Source organism: Budorcas taxicolor, chromosome 5 (genome assembly GCF_023091745.1).
Source record: "Budorcas taxicolor isolate Tak-1 chromosome 5, Takin1.1, whole genome shotgun sequence".
Classification (NCBI taxonomy): domain Eukaryota; kingdom Metazoa; phylum Chordata; class Mammalia; order Artiodactyla; family Bovidae; genus Budorcas; species Budorcas taxicolor.
The window spans coordinates 40,082,530-40,102,452 of record NC_068914.1 but is presented as its reverse complement, the minus strand read 5'-3'; the positions used below and the strand labels follow the sequence as shown (position 1 = coordinate 40,102,452).

At 43.8% G+C, this 19,923-nt stretch overlaps 1 protein-coding gene across 6 annotated transcripts in view; it reads right to left on the bottom strand.

Moving 5' to 3' along the window:
* Nucleotides 1-19,923, bottom strand: part of SIPA1L2 (signal induced proliferation associated 1 like 2) — a 135,418-nt gene that overhangs the window by 53,346 nt on the left and 62,149 nt on the right. For all 6 annotated transcript variants that reach the window (XR_008199332.1, XM_052639382.1, XM_052639385.1 and 3 more), the window contains exons 7-9: nt 17,006-17,163; nt 13,126-13,702; nt 8,593-8,867 (exon numbers count right to left, since the gene is read on the bottom strand). Coding sequence is in view for 5 of the 6 variants with exons in the window: in XM_052639382.1 (XP_052495342.1) it covers nt 8,593-8,867; nt 13,126-13,702; nt 17,006-17,163 (1,010 nt within the window). In the remaining variant the exon portion in view is untranslated. The remainder of the gene's footprint in view (nt 1-8,592; nt 8,868-13,125; nt 13,703-17,005; nt 17,164-19,923) is intronic.

Sequence of the window (19,923 nt, the reverse complement as noted above, 5' to 3'; positions counted from 1 at the left end):
TCAGCTTCAGGGATCAAAACAAATTTAATTTTTAACATTGATTGTCTAGAGAATAACTTTTCTGAGTCTCATAATCTCTCCCAGTCATCTGTCCTAGAAGGGAAAACATTCTGTAGACCAAGAGCATCAAGAACAACATGCTGGTTAAAAAATGTGATGCTACAAAACTATCAGAATAACAAGGGGCTCCCTTAGCTGGAGCCCTCAGAGCATCCTAGGTTTGACTGCTTTATTCTGACAAACAACGCCACTTGTTCCTCTGCACTTGGCATTGTGGACTCCGTGCAACAGCTTACTCCTCTAGCAGGGACACTGAGTAACTGCCTTACGTCCACACTCTTCCATGCTCTCCCTGCTTCCAGAAGCTCCTACACCAGGGGTTCCCACCTGTAATTTCTAGTCTGTGGCTGCTCCCACTTTCCAGCTTCTAGGCTCAGCAGCACAGAGGCTGTGTGCCCTCTGGCTCACAGCTGACAGGCACTCATGATCACTGTTCAGCACTGTAGCATGGACCCGGGACTTCAGGGACAACCGGGAAGGTCGCCAAGATGGCATCACCATCCCTTCCAAGTGACACCTCCGGTTTTCTGGAAGAGGACCCTCCCTTTACCACTAATAAATGGGTGCTTGAAACCAGAATCACTGCTGGCCAGGCAGTAAACTCAGCTCTAAAGGGGCTTCATCTTGGACTGCCTGACCATCAGGACTATCGCTGCTGGAGCCCAGCCAAGCTGCCTTAATTTATTATCAGTAGAAATGCTCTACAGTAGTCAAACCGTTTTCCACCTAAGGGAGAGAAGTCAGTGCCCTGTGCTCAAAACCCAGATCTGCCAATACGCAGCTCAGAAAGGGGAGAGACGCTTCGGACCCATGTTTTACCTCTTGCCAGTGGAACAGTAACAGCGGAGGATGTGTCAAGATTAAATTATGGAAGTATGCAAGCTTCCCAAAGCGAAAGCATCAAGGAAAGAAATTAGTTTCATCAAACTGATAATGTGATTTTTTGCTTCCATAAAGAAAGACAATATAAAACAGCAAAAGGCTCATATACTTTGCTGAAAGTTCTTTCTAGATAATATATATTTACAGAACTACAGAATGGGGAAGTTTAACTTTATGTAATAATCAGAAGCACAGAAAATTTTGGAGCTGTAAAATTCCCTGTGTACATTCATCCATAGAACAATAAATCATTATTTTGATACTTTGTTCTTTACTCTCATACCAAAGTTGGATGTATGACTTTCAAAAAAGAAGAAGTAGGAGAAATCCTAGGGATAATAAATAGGGATAAATACTCTTGAGGTGCAACAACAACAAACTCCCAAAGAACTGAGAAACAGAACTGAGAAAGTTTAAAGGAATGAGATGCATTCTTACCAGGAAGAAAAAAAAAAAAAAAGGTTGAACAAATTAGCAAAGTGTGGACTGGGTAAACCATGGACCCACAACACAGCTAAATCACGTAATTACAACTTGCATTTACTCTGAAATTGCCTGTTGGTTTCACTTTGTTGGGAGAATCTCGGTGAACCTTGACCTCAACCCACAAATCTCATGAAGTCTTCCAACATATTGCGATGCAGTCCTTTGCTTCTAATCCACACTTCCCTTGAATGGTACTTTGCAGGTTTCCACCTACACTATACCATTTCAATTTCACAGAGATGTCTGCGGTAGTACAAAGGACATCTACAATTTGCAGAAGGCTCAGAGACTTGGAAAGGTGAGACAGCTTTCACCCTAGAACATGGAAGCTGACTCCTAGCTCAGCACTCTTTCTAATGCACTCACCCATCTCCTTCGGAAACTATCAAAGGACATTTAATGAGCCCATGTCGTGTCAGTTTCCACTAGGAGCTGAAAGATTCTCTTTGGCAACAAAGGCAGATAGATCCCCTCAAACAAAATATCTGATTCTTTTACATTATGCACTTTGTTAAAGAGACTTTATAGCCTTAGGGACTGAAGTAATCACCGATATTTTCATCATTTTAATGTCTGTTATGCTAATAGCCTGCTAATAGCTGAAAGACTCTTTCCAAATTATCCAACAAGGTGACAGGGATAATTGGTGCTCATTCACTCGAATCACAAACTCCTTCTGTTGCATAAAAAAATCAAACGCTTCTAATAGGGAGATAACCACCCAGTGTAACTGACTGTAAAGGTAAGTAAGGGCAGTGTCACATGTGAAATAGGTAGGCACTTGATGAAATATTAATTCACTTTTCTACCAACTTCTTTAATTTATAGATAGAAATAGAGAAACCCTGAGACTACAGTGAAAGAGATATCTAAACCAGAAACCCACCTGACCAAGCCCTTTGAATAAGGTCTTGGAATGGACAAGGTATGTGTCTATTACACAGGAAGTGAGGCTGGCTCCTACCGAGTAAGTCATCAACTTCCTGTGTTTCGTTCTCACCAGACATGGGGTGGAGTGTGTCTTCACCCACTGCACCCCAGACCAAACACAGCATTCAACATAAAACAGGGCCAGTGGGAATTTTCTGTATGATGCAGGGAGCTCAAATCTGGTGCTCTGGGACAAACTAGAGGGATGGGATGAGGCGGGAGGTGGAAGGGAGGTTCAAAAGGAATACGACTTTTGAACTTGATTCATGTTGATGTAAGGAAGAAACCAACACAATATTATAAAGTAATTACCTCCCAATTAAATAAATTTTTTAAAATATTAAAAAAAAAAAAACAAACAAACCAGGGCCAAAAAGTTCTTCATGAAGCCAACCACTTCCTTTTTTTTTTCCCCCTCTGAGAAAGCTTGCTGAGGAAAAGTATTCTATTACAAAGTTCAACAGAAGACTCAATAGCTATATAATACCTGGTTTCTGATAAATAAAATTTCCACAAGAGACTGTATTCACTGGCTGTCCATCACCATTGCCCAGCGTCATTGGACAATGATCAGGACAAAATATAAATGGGAAGTGTTTTATTTATTTTTGGCCACACTGTGGCATTCAGGATCTTAGTCTCTCAATCAGGGCTCAAACCCACGTCCCCTGCATTGGGAGTGTGGAGTCTTAACCAATGGGCCACCAGGGAGGTCCCAGAAGTACTATACTTTAGAATGCCACACAGGTGAAAAGGAGCCCAAGAATGCAAAGATTATGTCTGTTCTTCCCATGTTTCATAGCCCTGGACAAGCTAGTTCAGAGTGAAGGAATGAATGAACAGTAAATAACCTACCTTATATTCATTCTATAATCCAGTGTTCTGACTTCTAGGAGGGAGAAGATAATCTAAACGTTCTATCAGAGGACTGGGCAGAGGGCACAGAGGGTTACTGTGAGAACCTGAGGTTTCATACTTGTTTTTTAACAGTTCACGTTACAATTCATTACATTAGAGTCTATGAGACAATACCAGGTAGAACTGGTTTCACGTATCCAAACAAATATAAGGAACCCTAATCTAAAACCTCGCTCTAATCCAGATTTCAACTCACCACCTATCTATTTACCTATCATCTCTGTCTCCCAATCTACCTATAATCGATGTTTTCATCTATCTATACCTATCTATCAATTGCTAACCTGACAAAATTGAGTTTTCTTCCCCATTTCTATCTCTCTGCCCTACTCTGTGTACTTCCGAGAGTTGAATGGTCAAGGTCCTGGCGGCTATGGCTTCAGTTTTATAGAATGATCAGAGAACAAGAATTTAGATTCATGACAACATGAGATAATTGCCACTGTTTTGCATTATACAGAAAAATACGTCTTGGACAATATGTCAATGAAGTATGAAAAATCACACAAAACAGATGCACCACAGCATGGAATTTCATTTCCATTTTTATTGGACATATTTACTAAATCACTCACATTGTATCACAACTCATGCATAATTCTGATGAGCTGTTATTTCCTTTCTATCAGCCTTTTAAGTTGATGCACTTTCCTTAAAATGACATTGATAGAATGTCAGTCACCTTTGAAGGCTAGGGACTGAGGCCATGCCCTGCCTTTCAAAAAACCAAGAAATGCTTAATTAAGCGTCTTGGAAACTCTTCTTCATTTTTGCCACAGAGACTGTCTGCTTTGGAAAAGCCCTCACTCCCTCGCAAACCTCATTTCCTTTTGAAGAGCACTAGTCCCTAACTGCTCCTGGCCACTCATTCCCAATCGCTATGAAGCCTCTCCCAGATCCAGTCGCAGCAGGAGATCAGCTAATAAGCATTCCCAGAGGGAACCTTCCTGCTCCTTGCCTGCTGGAACTCCACAAGGAAAATAAAATTGGGTTCTGCCTTCCTTTCAAGCCTGGGGACAGCTGAGTTATCATCACCCTGAGGCTTGAGAAAAGGACTTCAAAATGTGGGATGCCTTTTGATTCCATATAAATACTTTCCCAACTAAAGACTTCATTTAATCCAGCAGCTTCTGAGTCATAAGCAAATACCTTCTGACCTACAGACAACTAGGAGCGAGTCTATTAAATGACAGGCCTCTCCCACTCCTGACAGAAGCAGATGGGCTCCGGGGGGAATTTCTTCTCCCTGATATTGTGGAGGACAAAAAAAAAAAAAGGCTGACAAATGGCAAAAATTAACTGAAGCATTTTTCACTCTATTATTCATGATGTTTATAAAGGCTGAAATATCTTGCAATTCACGAACTTGGCCATTTTAGTAGTCCTTATGGCTCTTACACTAAAGACAACTTAAAAAGGAAAAATTACACACACGTCCATTTAAATTAATATTTTTATTTGGCCACCTCACTGATAAGTAAGAGCTGATTTGTGAAAGATGGCGCCTTTTCCCACGCCACAAATCAAAAGAATAGTTCTACCTAAAGGGCCATCTTTACATATTTTGCTGTAGGAATCAAGGTACGAAGTGATATCATTTAAAAGGTTGTGATATCAACAAGGATCTACTGTGCAGCACAAGGAACTCTGCTCTGTAGAGATCTGTAATAACCTAAATGGGAAAAGAATCTGGATATATGTGTATGGATAACTGAATCACTTAGCTGTACACTTGAAACTTAACACAACTTTGTATTTAATACATCAACTATGATCCAATACAAAATAAAAACTAAATTTAAAAAAGGTTTGCAGTTTAATTTTCAAAATGAGTGAAGCATTGCTCCTTTCTCCTTTTATACCCTCCTCTACAGTTTCATTACTAAAATCTAATAACGCAGAAGGCTGTTGTTGCTTAGCTGTGCTGTGCTCAGTTGCTCAGTTGCGTCTGACTCTTTGCAACCCCATGGACTGTAACCTGCCAGGCTCCTGTCCTGGGCATTCTCCAGGCAAGTATACTGGAGTGGGCTGCATGCCTTCCTCCAGGGGATCTTTTCAACTCAGGGATCGAACCCAGGTCTCCCACACTGCATGCAGATTCTTTACCCTCCGAGCCACCAGGGAAGCCCAGACTTGCTTAGGGTGGGGATGAAATGTAGACATTTCATCTTCAGCATGCACGTGCACATGCTCAGTCACTGCCAGGTTCCTCTGTCTACGGAATTCTCCAGGCAAGAATACTGGAGTGTGCCACCATGCCCTTTTCCAGGGGATCTTCTCAACCCAGGGATGGAACTGCATCTTCTGTGTTCCCTGCATTACAGGTGGATTCTTTACCACTACTGCCACCTGGGAAGCCCTCATCCTCAGCATGAGAGTCTAAAGCCAAAGGCTGTCACTTCAAGGATAATTTCCAGTGATGTAAGGCTGCTGGAAAATGATGAGTCCTTTCATCAGGCTGTCCAGAGAGTTGCTGGCACAGAACATGAATCCAAAACTAACAACAATGTAGATCTGCAAATTTATGGATTCAAACTCACAGAAAATTGGAAGCCTGAAGTGAAAGCATCTTAGATGATACACGCTAGGCTTAAAAGCTTCCTGACTTGTGGAAACGTGGATGATAGGTGGACCACTTCTGGAGAGTCACTACCAGGTAAACAGCTTATTCTCATCCTGGCTAAGGTTAAAAATATAGAAGACAGTTATTTCAGATTAATCAGGAGAAAAATGTGTATCTACAGGGAATAACATTAAGGAGATTCTGAGGAGACAAAGGCAAAATCTCTAAATTATCTTGAACAGTTTCAGTAAGAGAATTTACATTTAAAACAAAGAAAGAATTAATTATGTGCAGACCAAAGCAGATAACAAATCCTTGGATAGAAAAACAGCAGGCAGAACTTTAATGTGGTAGCTTTTGTTTATTTGCTTTAGCTGAAAAACAATTCAGTATTACTTAAGAAATTCTACTTTTCTAAATCATATGCTTTAAATACCAAATATAATGATAACTCCAACATTTTTATTAATGATATCTCTTGGAAGCTTAAAAAAACATGTCTTAGTAACATCAGACCAAAACTAAAAATAGGAGAAAAATGTTTTGCTTTTTTTTTTAATTTGGGGAGAACATGGTAACAGTTATGTCAGTTCAACAGAAGTAATCAACCCTGAAGACAGCATAATATTTGATTCTCACCACAAAACTCATAAATCTATAACTCCAGTCAATGAAGAAAAAAATCTTACCATGTGGAAAAATTTCTAATAAGTGGCTTATAATTTATTAATAATAAATAAAATCTATTTATTAAAGACTTTTACTTACAAATATTTTAGCTTCAAAGATTAAAGGATTTGCTTTCTGTTATATCCAAGTCTTGTTTTTAGGAAAATAACTTTTGTCTCTGATTTCCTTGTACTCATACCCCTAGGAGTGATTCACAGGATTCTTGGGGAGTAAATGAATTTAATGGGACAGAATCTGGCAAGGCAGCAAGAAATAACTTGGTTATTTCCTGTGATATGTGACTGCTACTCTCAAGAATTTCAGCTCATTAACCTTTACTCTATAACCTTACTGGGCAGATATAGGAAATCAGACCATAGAAAGTTAAGCAGGGAGCAAAAGGTAAGATAACCAACAGAAACAGAGTTTTGTAAAATTCTGTACATTAACCAGAGAGGAAGGTGGTTTACTACTGGCTTATTTTCTTAAAAGATCATGGTTTAGAACTAGTGTATCCCCAGGTAGCTCAGTGGTAAAGAATCAGCCTCCCAATGAAGGGGACTCGAGTTCGATCTCTGGGTTGGGAAGACCCCCTGGAGTAGGAAATGGCAACCCACTTCAGTATTCCTGCCCGGAAAACTCCATGAGGTGGGCTACACTCCATGGGGTCACAGTCAGACATGGCGGAGCATACAGGCACGCACACCATCCAATCAGTATGGCAGCCACAAGCCAGATGTGGCTGGTGCAGCCTTAGTTCATTTATTAAAATAAAAACTCCATTTTCTCAGCTGCATTAGGCACATTTCAAGCCACCCGTGTGGCTAGTGGCCACTGTTTAGCTGGAACAGATACAGAGCATGTCATCAGAGAAAGTGCTATTCGATGGTGCTGATGTGGAGGCTGGGAGGCAGGAAATGGACAGAGTACAAAGAGGGGCCTCAGTTACCACAGGAACAAGACCAGGGAGTGGGCACAGTCATTTTGCTATCTTTGAGTAAGAATTTCTTTTACAGCATGAAAAAATTCAAATGACCATCCTAAAGGTGTAGTCTTTTGTGTGTTTGTTTTTGACTAAATGTGTGGGATTTTGACTATGCCAGGGGTGCAGATTACTTTACATATTATCACCTTGTTTAACCTTCATCAACAGTATGAAGTAAGCAATATAATAATCCCACCTTACAGATATTAAGTGAGGCTTCGAGAGAGCAAGACCCTGATGCTGGGAAAGACTGAGGGCAGGAGAAGGGCACAACAGAAGATGAGATATTTGGAGGGCATCACTGCCTTGATGGACCTGAGTTTGAGTGAATTCCAAGAGATGGTGAAGGATAGGGAAGCCTGGCATGCGTGCTGCAACCCATGGAGTTGCAAAGAGTCAGACACGACTGAGGGACTGAAAATAAGAACTAGCAAGGGACAAACCCAAAGTCACAGAGCTAGTGCCTGGCCTGGACTTAAAGCACACTTATCCCTCCTAAGCCAGAGCTCTTGGGGGGCCAGAAGGACCTCCATTTGAGATGGAGGCGGAGAAAGGATGCTCCAGATACCACTAGACACACTACCTACTGTACAAGGGGGTCCACAGCCAGGTGGGTGGGTTGTTCTTTCTCCTTTTGGCATAGTACCCCTGTGATGTTGAGCCTGAGAACTTCCTATTTACATTGCCGCAGTATCCTTTTCTGATTCCACTCTTGTTCCTACTCCTCACACCCATCCATCTCTGAGCTTTCCAAGTCCAGTCACTTCTATGTTTCCCATGATAGCTTATGAGAGCCCTGAACCAGTTCAACCAGAATGGAGTGGTCACCAAACAGTGTATCTGATTTCCCACTATTCCATCACACATGCAAGTACATATTCTGAACCCAATGGCTTCAATGTACCAAAGGAGAGCTTAGAAAATGAGAGTGTATCATTTATTATATACTAATGATTTTTTTAATACATCTTTTAAGTTGTGCTAATGGTGGATGTCCAAACAACTTAGGTGGAAGATGCGCGTGACCTCGTGTTCTGAGGGTCTTACAGGAGAGCACCTGTCATAGAGGCCAAGGAGCGCTCATGCACGGGAGCCTTACCTCCGAGGTGAGCCGTCATCGTGGGGCTGGATGATGACCACCTTCACAGTCACCGAGGTCCGGAGAAGGTCGATCATCTGCTCATGGGTCAGCGTGGCCACGGCCACCTTGCAGATCTCCACGAGGCGGCTACCCTGGCGAAGGCCGGCCTTCCACGCAAAACCGAAAGGTTCCACGTCTGCCACAATTCCCTCGAAGTTCACATGGAAGCCCAGCTGGCCCAGCCCGTTCCTCCTCAGGGTCATTTCCACTGTCTCGCAGCCTCTCGTCACAATCTAAGGGGGAAGGGGACGATGAGAGGCAGGGCTACGGGGGGCACCAAGGCCCTGCCCTCCAGCTACCCCAGTGACAAGAAAACAAGACAGGGACACGGTTCAACCTAAACTTTATCATAATTATCCTTGGCATCAGCCGCAGAGAAATAGCACAAATACAATGATGGTTTCATTCTTCAAAGCCAAATCGGATACAGGTGTCCTGCTTTTTCCTAGAAGCCAATGACCGAGAGCCTGAGAGCTTAAGATGGGCTCTAACTTTTCCCTCTCCTTGCGGTATCACCTGACTTGGCGCTCAAGCATCTAAATTCCACTGTTTCAAATAGACTGAAGCAACTGAAAAAACGAGAAGCCTGTCACCCATCAAAGCAATAAAGCCTAATAGACAATTATCTTTATTTTTTTTTTTTGCCTAACTGTGCAGCTTGCAGGATCCTACTTTTCAACCAAGGGTCGAACCCAGGACCCCAGCAGTCATAGCACCAAGTCCTAACCACTAGATGCCAGGAAATTCCCTACTAGGCAATGTAATTCAACTTATAAAATGGCCCAGTGGTGCATCAGCTATGAAAAACAGTAGGGCAGTTCCTCAAAAATATAAAATAGAATTACCACGTGACTCAGCAATTCTACTTCTGGGTATAAATCCAAAAGAAATGAAAGTAGGGTCTCAAAGAGGTATGTATACACACATGTGCTTAGCAGTGTTATTTACAATACTCAAAATGTGGAAGTAACTCAAGTGCCTATGGATGGAAGAATGGATACATAAAGTGTGGCATATACAAACAGTGGGAAAAAAAATGGCCCAATGCCTTTCCAAGCTAACACTTAGTGACCTGCCCCCCAGGATGGGCAGCAGCAGGAAGGCCAACTGTTAGGAAACCAGAAGTGTTCTCTGTAGCAACCTGTGGACATCCTATTCTAAACCCTGGGACCCCCTCTCCTGGGACTGCCTCCCCGTGCTTGCCTGGGTGGTGAGGACCATTCAGATCAAACGTGGGCCAGGCAGCCAGCCTCCTTACTGTCTCTGGACAAGGGCAGCATGCAGAAAGGCACTCCTGCAGGAAGCATCTCACTGCTGCTGCTGCTGCTAAGTTGCTTCAGTCGTGTCCGACTCTGTGCGACCCCAATAGAGGGCAGCTCACCAGGCTCCCCCGTCCCTGGGCTTCTCCAGGCAAGAACACTGGAGTGGGTTGCCATTTCCTTCTCCAATGCATGAAAGTGAAAAGTGAAAGTGAAGTTGCTCAGTTGTGCCCGACTCTTAGCGACCCCATGGACTGCAGCCTACTAGGCTTCTCTGTCCATGGGATTTTCCAGGCAAGAGTATTGGAGTGGGTTGCCATTGCCTTCTCTGAGCATCTCACTAGGTACACTAAAGCACCAATAATTAGTTAATGCCACCCTCAAAAGTTCTTACTGAGAACAGCCCACATGAATGGGAAGAGAAACATGGGGTCACTGAAGATATAATTTGATGACATATTGTCACTGTTGTTTAGTGGCTAAGTTGTGTTGGACTATTTGCGACCCCACAGACTGTAGCCTACCAGGCTCCTTTGTCCGTGGGACTTCCCAGGCAAGAATACTGCAGTGGGTAGCCATTTCTTTCTCCAGGGGATCTTCCCAACCTAGGGATCGAACTTGTGTCCCTTGCATTGGCAGGTGGATATCTCACCACTGAGCCACCAAAGCAGCTCTTTGATGACCACGGCATCACTTACTTGTGGGTAATTTAAAACCGGGAGGTATCATACCCGTATCCCCCAAAGCACAGAGCTCAGGTGTGAAGTTTCCGTTTTAAAAATAAATTCTCCGTGAAACAGGCTCTGAATACACAGATTCCTATTTAATAAGACCTATAGAGCCGTGGGACCCAGACTGGCGCAGTGTTGTCACCCGTGTGGCTGACGTTGCCACGGTTACCACCCCAGTGCTCACACTGCCGATCAGTTTCTCGTAGGTGCAGTGACAGTCTGGGGCTTAGGAAAATGGGGAAAGGGATTGTCGGTCTTAGTGGTGACGTTTTGAAAGACTGAAGTTTCCAAAGCTATGAACTGAAGTAATTCAGAATTGTTGAACAAGTACTTTGGTAATATATACAACTTGAACACATTTTTCTTTCACTTCTTTTTTCAGCTTTGTTTCAACTAAGCTCGCTGACCAAAAGGTCACAGAGGACATGTGCCCGGCCTTCTTTCCAATAGGAACATAACTCTCAGCTGAAATTTAGCATCCATATCAGGTAGAAGAGTGAAAGGCCAAGCTTTTCCCAAGTCCTACGTGTCGTCTCTTCCTCTTATTTCTTCCAACCACCCGCCACGTCCCCTACTTTTTGCAGTTTCGTTCTCCCTTCTGTTCCTTGCTCCTTAACATTTACAAAGGCTGAAGGATCATGCTCTCCACTGACTTGGAGTTCCTCACATAATTACATGATCAATAATCACATGGTGGCCTCCTACCTATGTACCTGGGACTGGCTACACAATCTGTGAAATCTGGTACAAAATAAAAATGTATGGCCCCTTCGACAAAACTTTCTGAGTTTCAAGATGGCAACAGCAGAGCATTCAACCAAGCCTGGGCTCTTTGGAGAGTGACCGGCCCTGCTTGTCCCTTTAGGCAGGAGTTCTCATTTCCCACCTGTGTCTTTACCTGCGTAACAGGCACTTCTGTTTTCACCACTAGAAAATGCAGAGTTCACCACCTGTCCCACAGTGCCCCTTCCTAATCTCTCTGCTATGACAGCTTCATCCTCTTCCTTTCCATTTCTCTGTCTCCTGCCTGGCACCAGCCTTATGTTCTAAGCCCCCAGCGGTCTTTGGGTTGGTTTATTTCTACCATCTCCCATTATAAGTCATCCTAGATACAGCATATTGCATTGGCCAAAAAGTTCGTTCAGGTTTTTCTGCAATATCTAATGGAAAAACCCAAAGGAACTTTTCGGTTAACTCAATATTTCCTCAAATATATTCCAGCTATCAGGCAGCTTAGTCACACAGTCACTTTTCTAGAAAGATGGTACAATGGGGTCCTTGGAATAGTGAATGTATCAGACCCTCTGGGACGTGCATTTTGCTGGTTGGTGAAGGGACATGTGTTTGTGTTGTATTTTCCAGAGTACAGGTTATAATGACTCAGTGGGTCTCTGAAAAAGAAGTATTTCCAGGATTACTGAAAGCACGTGTCCTGAGACTCACCAGATAATTCAATTCTCCAGATACATAAACTGATCACATACTTAATCATCCCCAAATCACATCACAGTTTGTCCACATACGCCTTCAATACTGCTGAACACTCTGAGGCCCTTCCTGTAAAGAGTGCCTGCAAATAACAACGTTATTTCTCCAAAGCCAGCAGACACCGCCTTGATTGCATTGTCTCTTCTATGTGGTCTGGAATAACAAAAAATTTGTATTTGGTGGCAGGAAAGGGGGCAGGAAATGGGTATAATTTCTCCTTTTTCTCATGATCCATAACTGACTAAATTTTTTCTAATGAATCAGATACACATCCCCTTGGGGGAAGATTTACACATGAAAAATTCTTTCGTCAAATCATATTTTGTTCTTTTATTTGATTTATTCTTATAATTCTATTGTATGTACTCAAACTAAAATCTGTATCTTCCCTTGTTATACTAAGAATTATAAATACAACGGCTAAATACCATGGACATCACTGAAGGGTTTTGCTTTGTACTGCAAATAACAATCTCCTTCATGACTTTTTCTTTTAAATCTTTCTAACTTACTAGGTAATTCTATAAAACCTCTGCAAGAAACTGGCTGCAAGATTAATAACATATTTAATCTGGTAGATGAAACAGAAATACTGCATAAAAACGCACAGAGTTGAAGGGGCAAATAGGGCTTACTCTGACCATCAATATGGTCAATGGTGATGCTATGCCTATTAACCTCCTCCGGGTAAGATACTGTCATGCAGGTCTCTACACACACACAACATCTCGTCAGTTCTCCTGTCCTTCCTTCAACCACTATAAAAATAAGGCCCAATGCTCCCTTTGGAAAGCTGGCTTCACTTTCATTTCTGATCAACTGCTAATGGATGCTTCTCCACCATTCATGGATTCAGTAACCGCTCACAAGGACAGTGTTTAAAATCAGCTCTACCCATGAGGAAAAGTACTTCGTTCCCCAGGTAACACATCTGGGGTGGAACTTCCACAGCGGAAGCTATGAATAGGAAGTTGAAGGCCTAAGGGCGGTAGAAAAACAAAACCTGTACTTACGCCCAGGCGCTGGACAATCTCCCTGATGTCTTCAGCACAGCTGTCCACTGAGGACAGAAGGATGCATTCTCCTCGTTCATAAAACACCTTGATACTCATTAACCCAGATGTCCACCCAATGACATCCCTGCAGGAACAGTTAAAGACCACGTTCTTGGAATCCTTCTCGATCAGCATTATGAACTCATTGGAAACCCCAAGGAGACACTCGATGTCCGCAGACTGGCCAAAGTCTCTCGCCACGACGTGCCACATGATGGCCCCCACACTGAACAGGTGGGCATCCTTCCTGGGCTTCACCTTCTCCTTCTTCTTGGCGCCCAGAGTGATGAAGCTGAATTTCGCGGAGGTATCCACGGTGGCAGTTGTGACAAAGTTCTCCGCCAGGTCCTTCAAGTACTCCTGCCTCGTCCGAGTGGCCATCGCTCGAAACTTCTCCGATTTGTGGGCTGCGTTTTCTGCGTTGATGACTTTCGCTAAAAGGAAGTCCCGAAATACTGCCGACTTGGGGAAAGTGACACCTTTGGGAATTGGTGGGCCAAATGGTGGCACATCCTTCGACCTAGAAACTCCAACGCTGAGGGAGGAAACGGAGAAACAAATTGAACTGCGATGCCATAAGAGTTACCTTCAGAAGTGTAACTGCTGAGCACACCTTCAACTGAAGCCATCTACTTCACCGCCTCTTCTTTCCCACACCTCCGGATATCAAGTTTTTCTTTGTTTTTAAGCAAAACTTCCAAATTTAGTAGGTGCAGGGGAGGGGAGCTACAGGCTGAGTAGCCTCCCTTCAAAATTTGTATGCTGAAGGCCAAAACCCCAGTAACTGGGAAAGTGGCTGTGTTTGGAGGCTGGGTCTTTTCTTTGAAGAGATAGTTAAGTCAAAATGAGATCATGACAGAGGGCCCTAATCCAATCTAACAAGTGTCCTTATAAAATGAAACATGAACACACAGAAAGACAACCAGAGATGCAGACACACAGAACAGAGACCACGTGAACACACAGGAGGAAGACGCCCATCTGCAAGGCAAGAGAGAGGCCTCAGGGAGAACCAAACCCGCCAACACCGTGGCGCTGGACGTCCAGCCTCCAGAACTGCGAGAAATAAATGTCTGCCGTATAAACTACCAGTTCTTTGGTTTGCACCATGACTGCGAGCTGACTAAGGCAGGGGCGATGGGTGCGCAGCCAGGTTGGTGCTCTTTCGATTCTGTGGCTGGTCACCACTGAGAGTCAGTGACCCTCCAACAGCTGACAGTGAGATCTGCCCTGCTGGCGCGCCACTGGGCACAGGGACCATCCTTACAGAGCCCAAATTTCTGAATGTCCCTTTTTTTTGAAGGAAATGCTCACTTGATCACATTTTGGAAGTCTAAATGAAGATTTTATGGAAACAACCTTTTACGATATTTCAAACATAGAGTGATAGCAATCATTTTAATATGGGAAAACCAATAATGCTCCCCTGTATCAGACAGAAGCTTTCACTGCCTCAAATCTGTTTTGGAATAAGAGTTAATTAATAAATTAGCAGATGAAAGACTGGAGTGAGTGAATGAATGAACCCTCCAGTATCTACTCCCCAACAACTGAGCAGCGTCTGCCGACCGAGGAGAGCCAACCCCACATCTGCCCAGGCTGATATTTTCTGTGTCGAGATAAATAAAGGAAGTCATCTATGCTTCACTTTCTTCACCGTAGAAAACCCTGGAAGAAGTGAGTTAAGAAATGAAAGCAGGTGTGAAATCTTCTGGGATGCAGCTGGTGAGACTCTAAATAGATCGAAGTCCCCAGGGATCTCCCACCTTTGCTGCAACCTGCACACCCTGTACAGAGTTAATTGTTTCTGGGAAACTGAGCTGTAAGACAGAAGACAGTCTGGGCGGGGCCTCAGCTAGTATGAAAGGACAGGGAAGGACTGCCTGTCTTTGGGACAGACAAGCAAACTCCGCCGTGTGTGTATATGTTCACTCATGTTCGGCTCTTTGTGACCCAGTGGACTGTAGCCCACCAGGCTCCTCTGTCCAGGGGATTTTCCAGGCAAGAATACTGGAGTGGGTTGCCGTTTCCTCCTCCAGGGGATCTTCCCGACCCAGGGACTGAAACCATGTCTCCTGCATTGGCAGGCAGGTTCTTTACCACTGAGCCACATGGGAAGCCCATGAATGTTTATAAGCCACTTTTAAAACCCTGAAGCATTCTGCTGCTTTACACTTGAACCTCATTAGTAAATGATAACTTAGCAATAACGTGTGGTTTCTCAAAAGGCAATGACCCTGTCTTTGAACCATTTGTATACACTGTCTTTCACCACAGAAAACATAATGCAAGCTGCTTTGTTTATAAGCAAGATCTATATCAAAGGCACCCCCCCCGTAATCTAATTAAACCCAGAAAGCTCTAAAGAAATAAAAATGAAAAGGTATTACTTATCTTTTAAGATTTTTTTGTGCTAATCAACCACCTCATGATAGAAGAATAAACTAAAAATAGAAAGTAATTAAAAATACCCCATTTGACCTAAAAATAGCAGCAGATAAAATAACACCAAATACAAGAACGCCCTAGGCTCATGTTTCCAATCCATTAGGGAAGTTCATTTAAGATGATTCCTCATAATTACCATTCATGGGGGAGATCCCAGAAGAATAAGCCAAATGAGCATGTTTGCACTAACGTTATTGGATTTAGGCATATCGTCCCTGGTGGCTCAGATGGTAAAGAATCCGTGTGCAATGCAGGAGACATAGGTTCAATCCCTGGGTTGGGAAGATCCCCTAGAGGAGAGCATGGCTACCCACTCCAGTATTCTTGCCTGGAGAGTCCCCATGGACAGCGGAGCCTGGCGGGCTACAGCCTATGGGGTCACAAAGAATTGGACATGACTGAGCAACTAAGCACATGTCCTTTATACAGGCTAGATGTCTTTTTTTTTCAAATATCACTTCTTTAAAAAAAAACTAACTGAAATCTGAGCATTCATTCTTCTTAACTACACACTGAAGTCAATACTGTTATCCTTAGTTTTCAGAGAAGGAATTGAATGGCCCCCAAAATAAGGACTTCCCTAAAGCTCAGATGGCAAAGAATCTGCCTGCAATGCAGGAGACCTGGGTTTGATCCCTGGGTCGGGAAGATCCCCCAGAGAAGAAAATGGCAACTCACTCCAGTGCTCTTGCCTGGAGAATCCCACGGAGAGAGGAGCCTGGTGCGCTACAGTCCACGGGGTTGCAAAGAGTCGGGCACAACTGAGCAACTGACACACAAAAATAAGCTAAGCTCTAAACCTGGCAGGAGATCTGGACCCTCACTCAGGTCAGAGACCCACTCTTCCAACAGCATCCCACTAGACGGCCGCTTCCCGGAGAAGAGCAGGGGTGAAGGAAAGGCAGGCCCCGCCAGACTGGCCTGCGATTCTTGGGTGCCTGGCTGGCCTTTTGAAAGCACCAAAGCATCAAACGCCCATCTTGAGAGCCCCACAAGTGTGAGTGTTTCCAAGACCTTGGACAAGTAGAGATACTGCGTCATCACCATATGTTTCATTCAGGGAAGCGCTCATGAGGCCGCATCATCCACCTCTGGGGCTGCTATCCACCAAGCGATGGCGCTGGCAGGGCTGGATGATGTCCTGAATGCTGAGGAAAGGTGTCACCTACACTCATGAACTGCTGGGAATTTCACTGTTTCAAAATGGGAAGAAGGTACTTACAGAAAGTACCTGAATGGTAACCATGAGAAATGTAATTAGGGAGAAAAAAAAATATCAAAGGATAATTAGGGGCTGAGAAAGAATAATTGGACAACAAAGATATTTTGGGAAAAGAGGACCTGTTGGAACAACTCTGGGAGCACGGAGCGCCAGGGGCGGCTGACTCACCTGTAGCACACGTTTTCCGTACATGGATTATGCACTTTGACGATGACGAAGACGTGTTGAAAGTGGGACCGGATGCTTTTTGGAGTAAAAGGAAGTGCTCCAGGCTCTTGGAAGACAATGGTCACGATGTCATTTCCTATATGCCTTTTCCTCAGGAGCTGTGGTCAGGGAAGTGAACACACACACACACAGTTATAGACAAGGTTTTCTGTAAAAACAAGATATGTAAGTATATACAATGCACTCAGCTTTCAATTTCAAGGGGTTTGTTTTAGAGAAGCAGAGATGTTCTTAGGAAGTTCAGCTTCCTCGATGTGGCCACGCTTCCAAGACTGATGAAGAGAAAAGCCTCAATACTTAAGTTCATCTTTTACTTTAAAATGTGACTGTCATTTTCCCTCCTTTTCATCTTTATCATTTTTTTTAAACCCTGAAATAAAAGCCCATTTAGAGCCAAAATCGCTCTAAGGAGATTTGTGGCTTAAGTTCTGCAACTTAAAGGCAGGAGATGGCATGGCATCCAAGGGAAGGTATAGTGGTTCCAAGTCTTCCACTTTTTGCCTCAGGGGCGTAGTTGTGTCCATGCTTCCACAGACAAGTGCATGTCTGCGACAAAAATACAGATGGCTGGGGCTTCCCTGGTGGCTCCGTGCTAAAGAATCTGCCTGCCGGTGCGGGAGGCACAGGTTCAATCCCCGATCCGGGAGGATCCCACGTGCTGTATGACAACTAAGCCCATGTGCCACAGTTATTGAGCTATGCTCTAGAGCCCAGCAGCCACAGCTACTGAGCCCACATGCTGCAACGGCAGAAGCGCGGGCGCCCAAGAGCCCATGCTGCGCAAGAGAAGCCCTCCCGGTGAGAAGGCTGCAACTAGAGAGCAGAGCCCGCTCACCACAGCTGGAGAACGCCTGTGCAGCGACACAGACCCTAAGCTAAGCTAAACCGCTTCCGTCATGTCCGACTCTGTGTGACCCCACAGACGGCAGCCCACCAGGCTCCCCCATCCCTGGGATTCTCCCTGCTCAGCCATAAGTGCATATATAAAAATTTAAAACCAGTACAGAAGGCTGTTATTTTGGTGGCTAATATTTTCAAACTAACTAACTGAAATCTGGCCTTTTTAAAATGCATGTTGGAAACACAGAATCCACCTGGAAAGCCCAATAAATGACATCTACAGCAGAAGAGATGGAACCCCATAGCGGTAACACTGAACATTTTTACTTGAGACGTTCCTTCTGCCAAGAACACCCCCTTCACCCCAAGTCTCTCCTAGACCATGCGGGTCTGAGCTACCACAACACCAGGAAAAATGTTCTTGGCAACACTGTGCATGCCCTGCAGCCACACGCCAAGCTCAGGGCAACCACATTAGCTTTCTTGTCCTCTTTTAAGTCTTGGCTTACTTCTCCTGTTTCAGGTCATAATCATCAGGAGGGCAGGAGACGTGTCTGACTGGGTTCTGGTTTCCTGGGATCTAACGGCCTGCCCAGGACACAGCAGACACCCCCTACCCAATATGAATAAACAAATGATACAAATACACAATCACAGCCACACAACACTGCACAGTAACACACTGAACACTCTGAATCCACGCTGATAAACCCATACACCCCATAAGCTCATGCACCTAAAGCCACTAGGATCTGTGCTCACAGGGCCTGTGATCCTCGGTTTTCATAGAGGCAGTAATCTTTACAGGAGTCGGTGATGTCACTGCAGGAACAGGGTAATCTCAGGTAGTAAATCTCTCTTTATGAGCAATAACAAAGGCAACAAGCTTGTGTTCAAATTTATTTGGCACCTACAGAACATACTTCAGTGTAAAGAGCATTAAGTTTGACTTTTAAAACCTTTTAAACCCAGATACAAAAACGATTTCATTGTCAGGCCCCTGACTTGTGATTTAGCATGATAAAAGGCCTGGAAAAGTGGGAACGAAATGTCCATTCTTCCAGAATTCACTGCTTGCCAGTTAAATTGCTGATTCTTATGCTAGAAAATTCCTATTTAAATCCCCATGGTTAAAGTTATAAACACACGAAAATCGTTTTACCGCCCAAGTGAAGTGTTGAAAGATATATTAATATCCATTAATGAGCCATCTGCCGTTTCAAAAATGTTTGTTGGATATTTAAGTATGAGGTGCCACTTCAGAAGCATGTAAAAAAATCAGTAGCAAACTAGTCGTATATTCACTGTGTTATTTACCCATTCAATCATGGACGCAGATGTTAACTACAATAAACATTTCATGGAAGGAAAAGAAAAGCAGGCACGGACATATATCTTAAACAAGCACCGTGGGACGCCCTGGCAGTCCAGTGGTTAGGACTCTGCATTTCCACTGCAGGGGGCTCGGGTTTGACCCCTGGTCGTGGAATTAAGATCCCACATGCTAAGTGGTGCAGCCAAAAAAATAGAATAGAATAAATAAAATGAGGACTTCTCCGCCGGTCCATTGGTTAAGAATCCGCCTTGCAATGCAGGGGACATGGGTTTCACCCCTGGTTGGGGAACTAAGATCCCACATGATGCCACAGAGCAACTAAGCCCTCACGGCACCACTAGAGAGAGCTCAAGCACCCCAGCGAACGGTCCGGAAAGATGCGATGACGAATCCTCATGCTGCAGCAACGAATCCTCGAGCTGCATCTAAGGCCCGAGGTGGCCAAATGAGCAAGCAAATAAATAAATATCTTAAAACTTTTTAAATTAAAAAAGTAAAACAAACACCACGACAAGCTGAAAATAGTACAAGGCTACGATATTCTTTCTTCATATCCCCGATAAACGGAAATATATCATTTACATGTACTGTAATAGGACTAGAAAATTCAGGAACAAATGAAAAGTTTGAAAAAATAAAAATATCTCACAATGTCTTCAGTGTATTCACTGAGCACAGATAC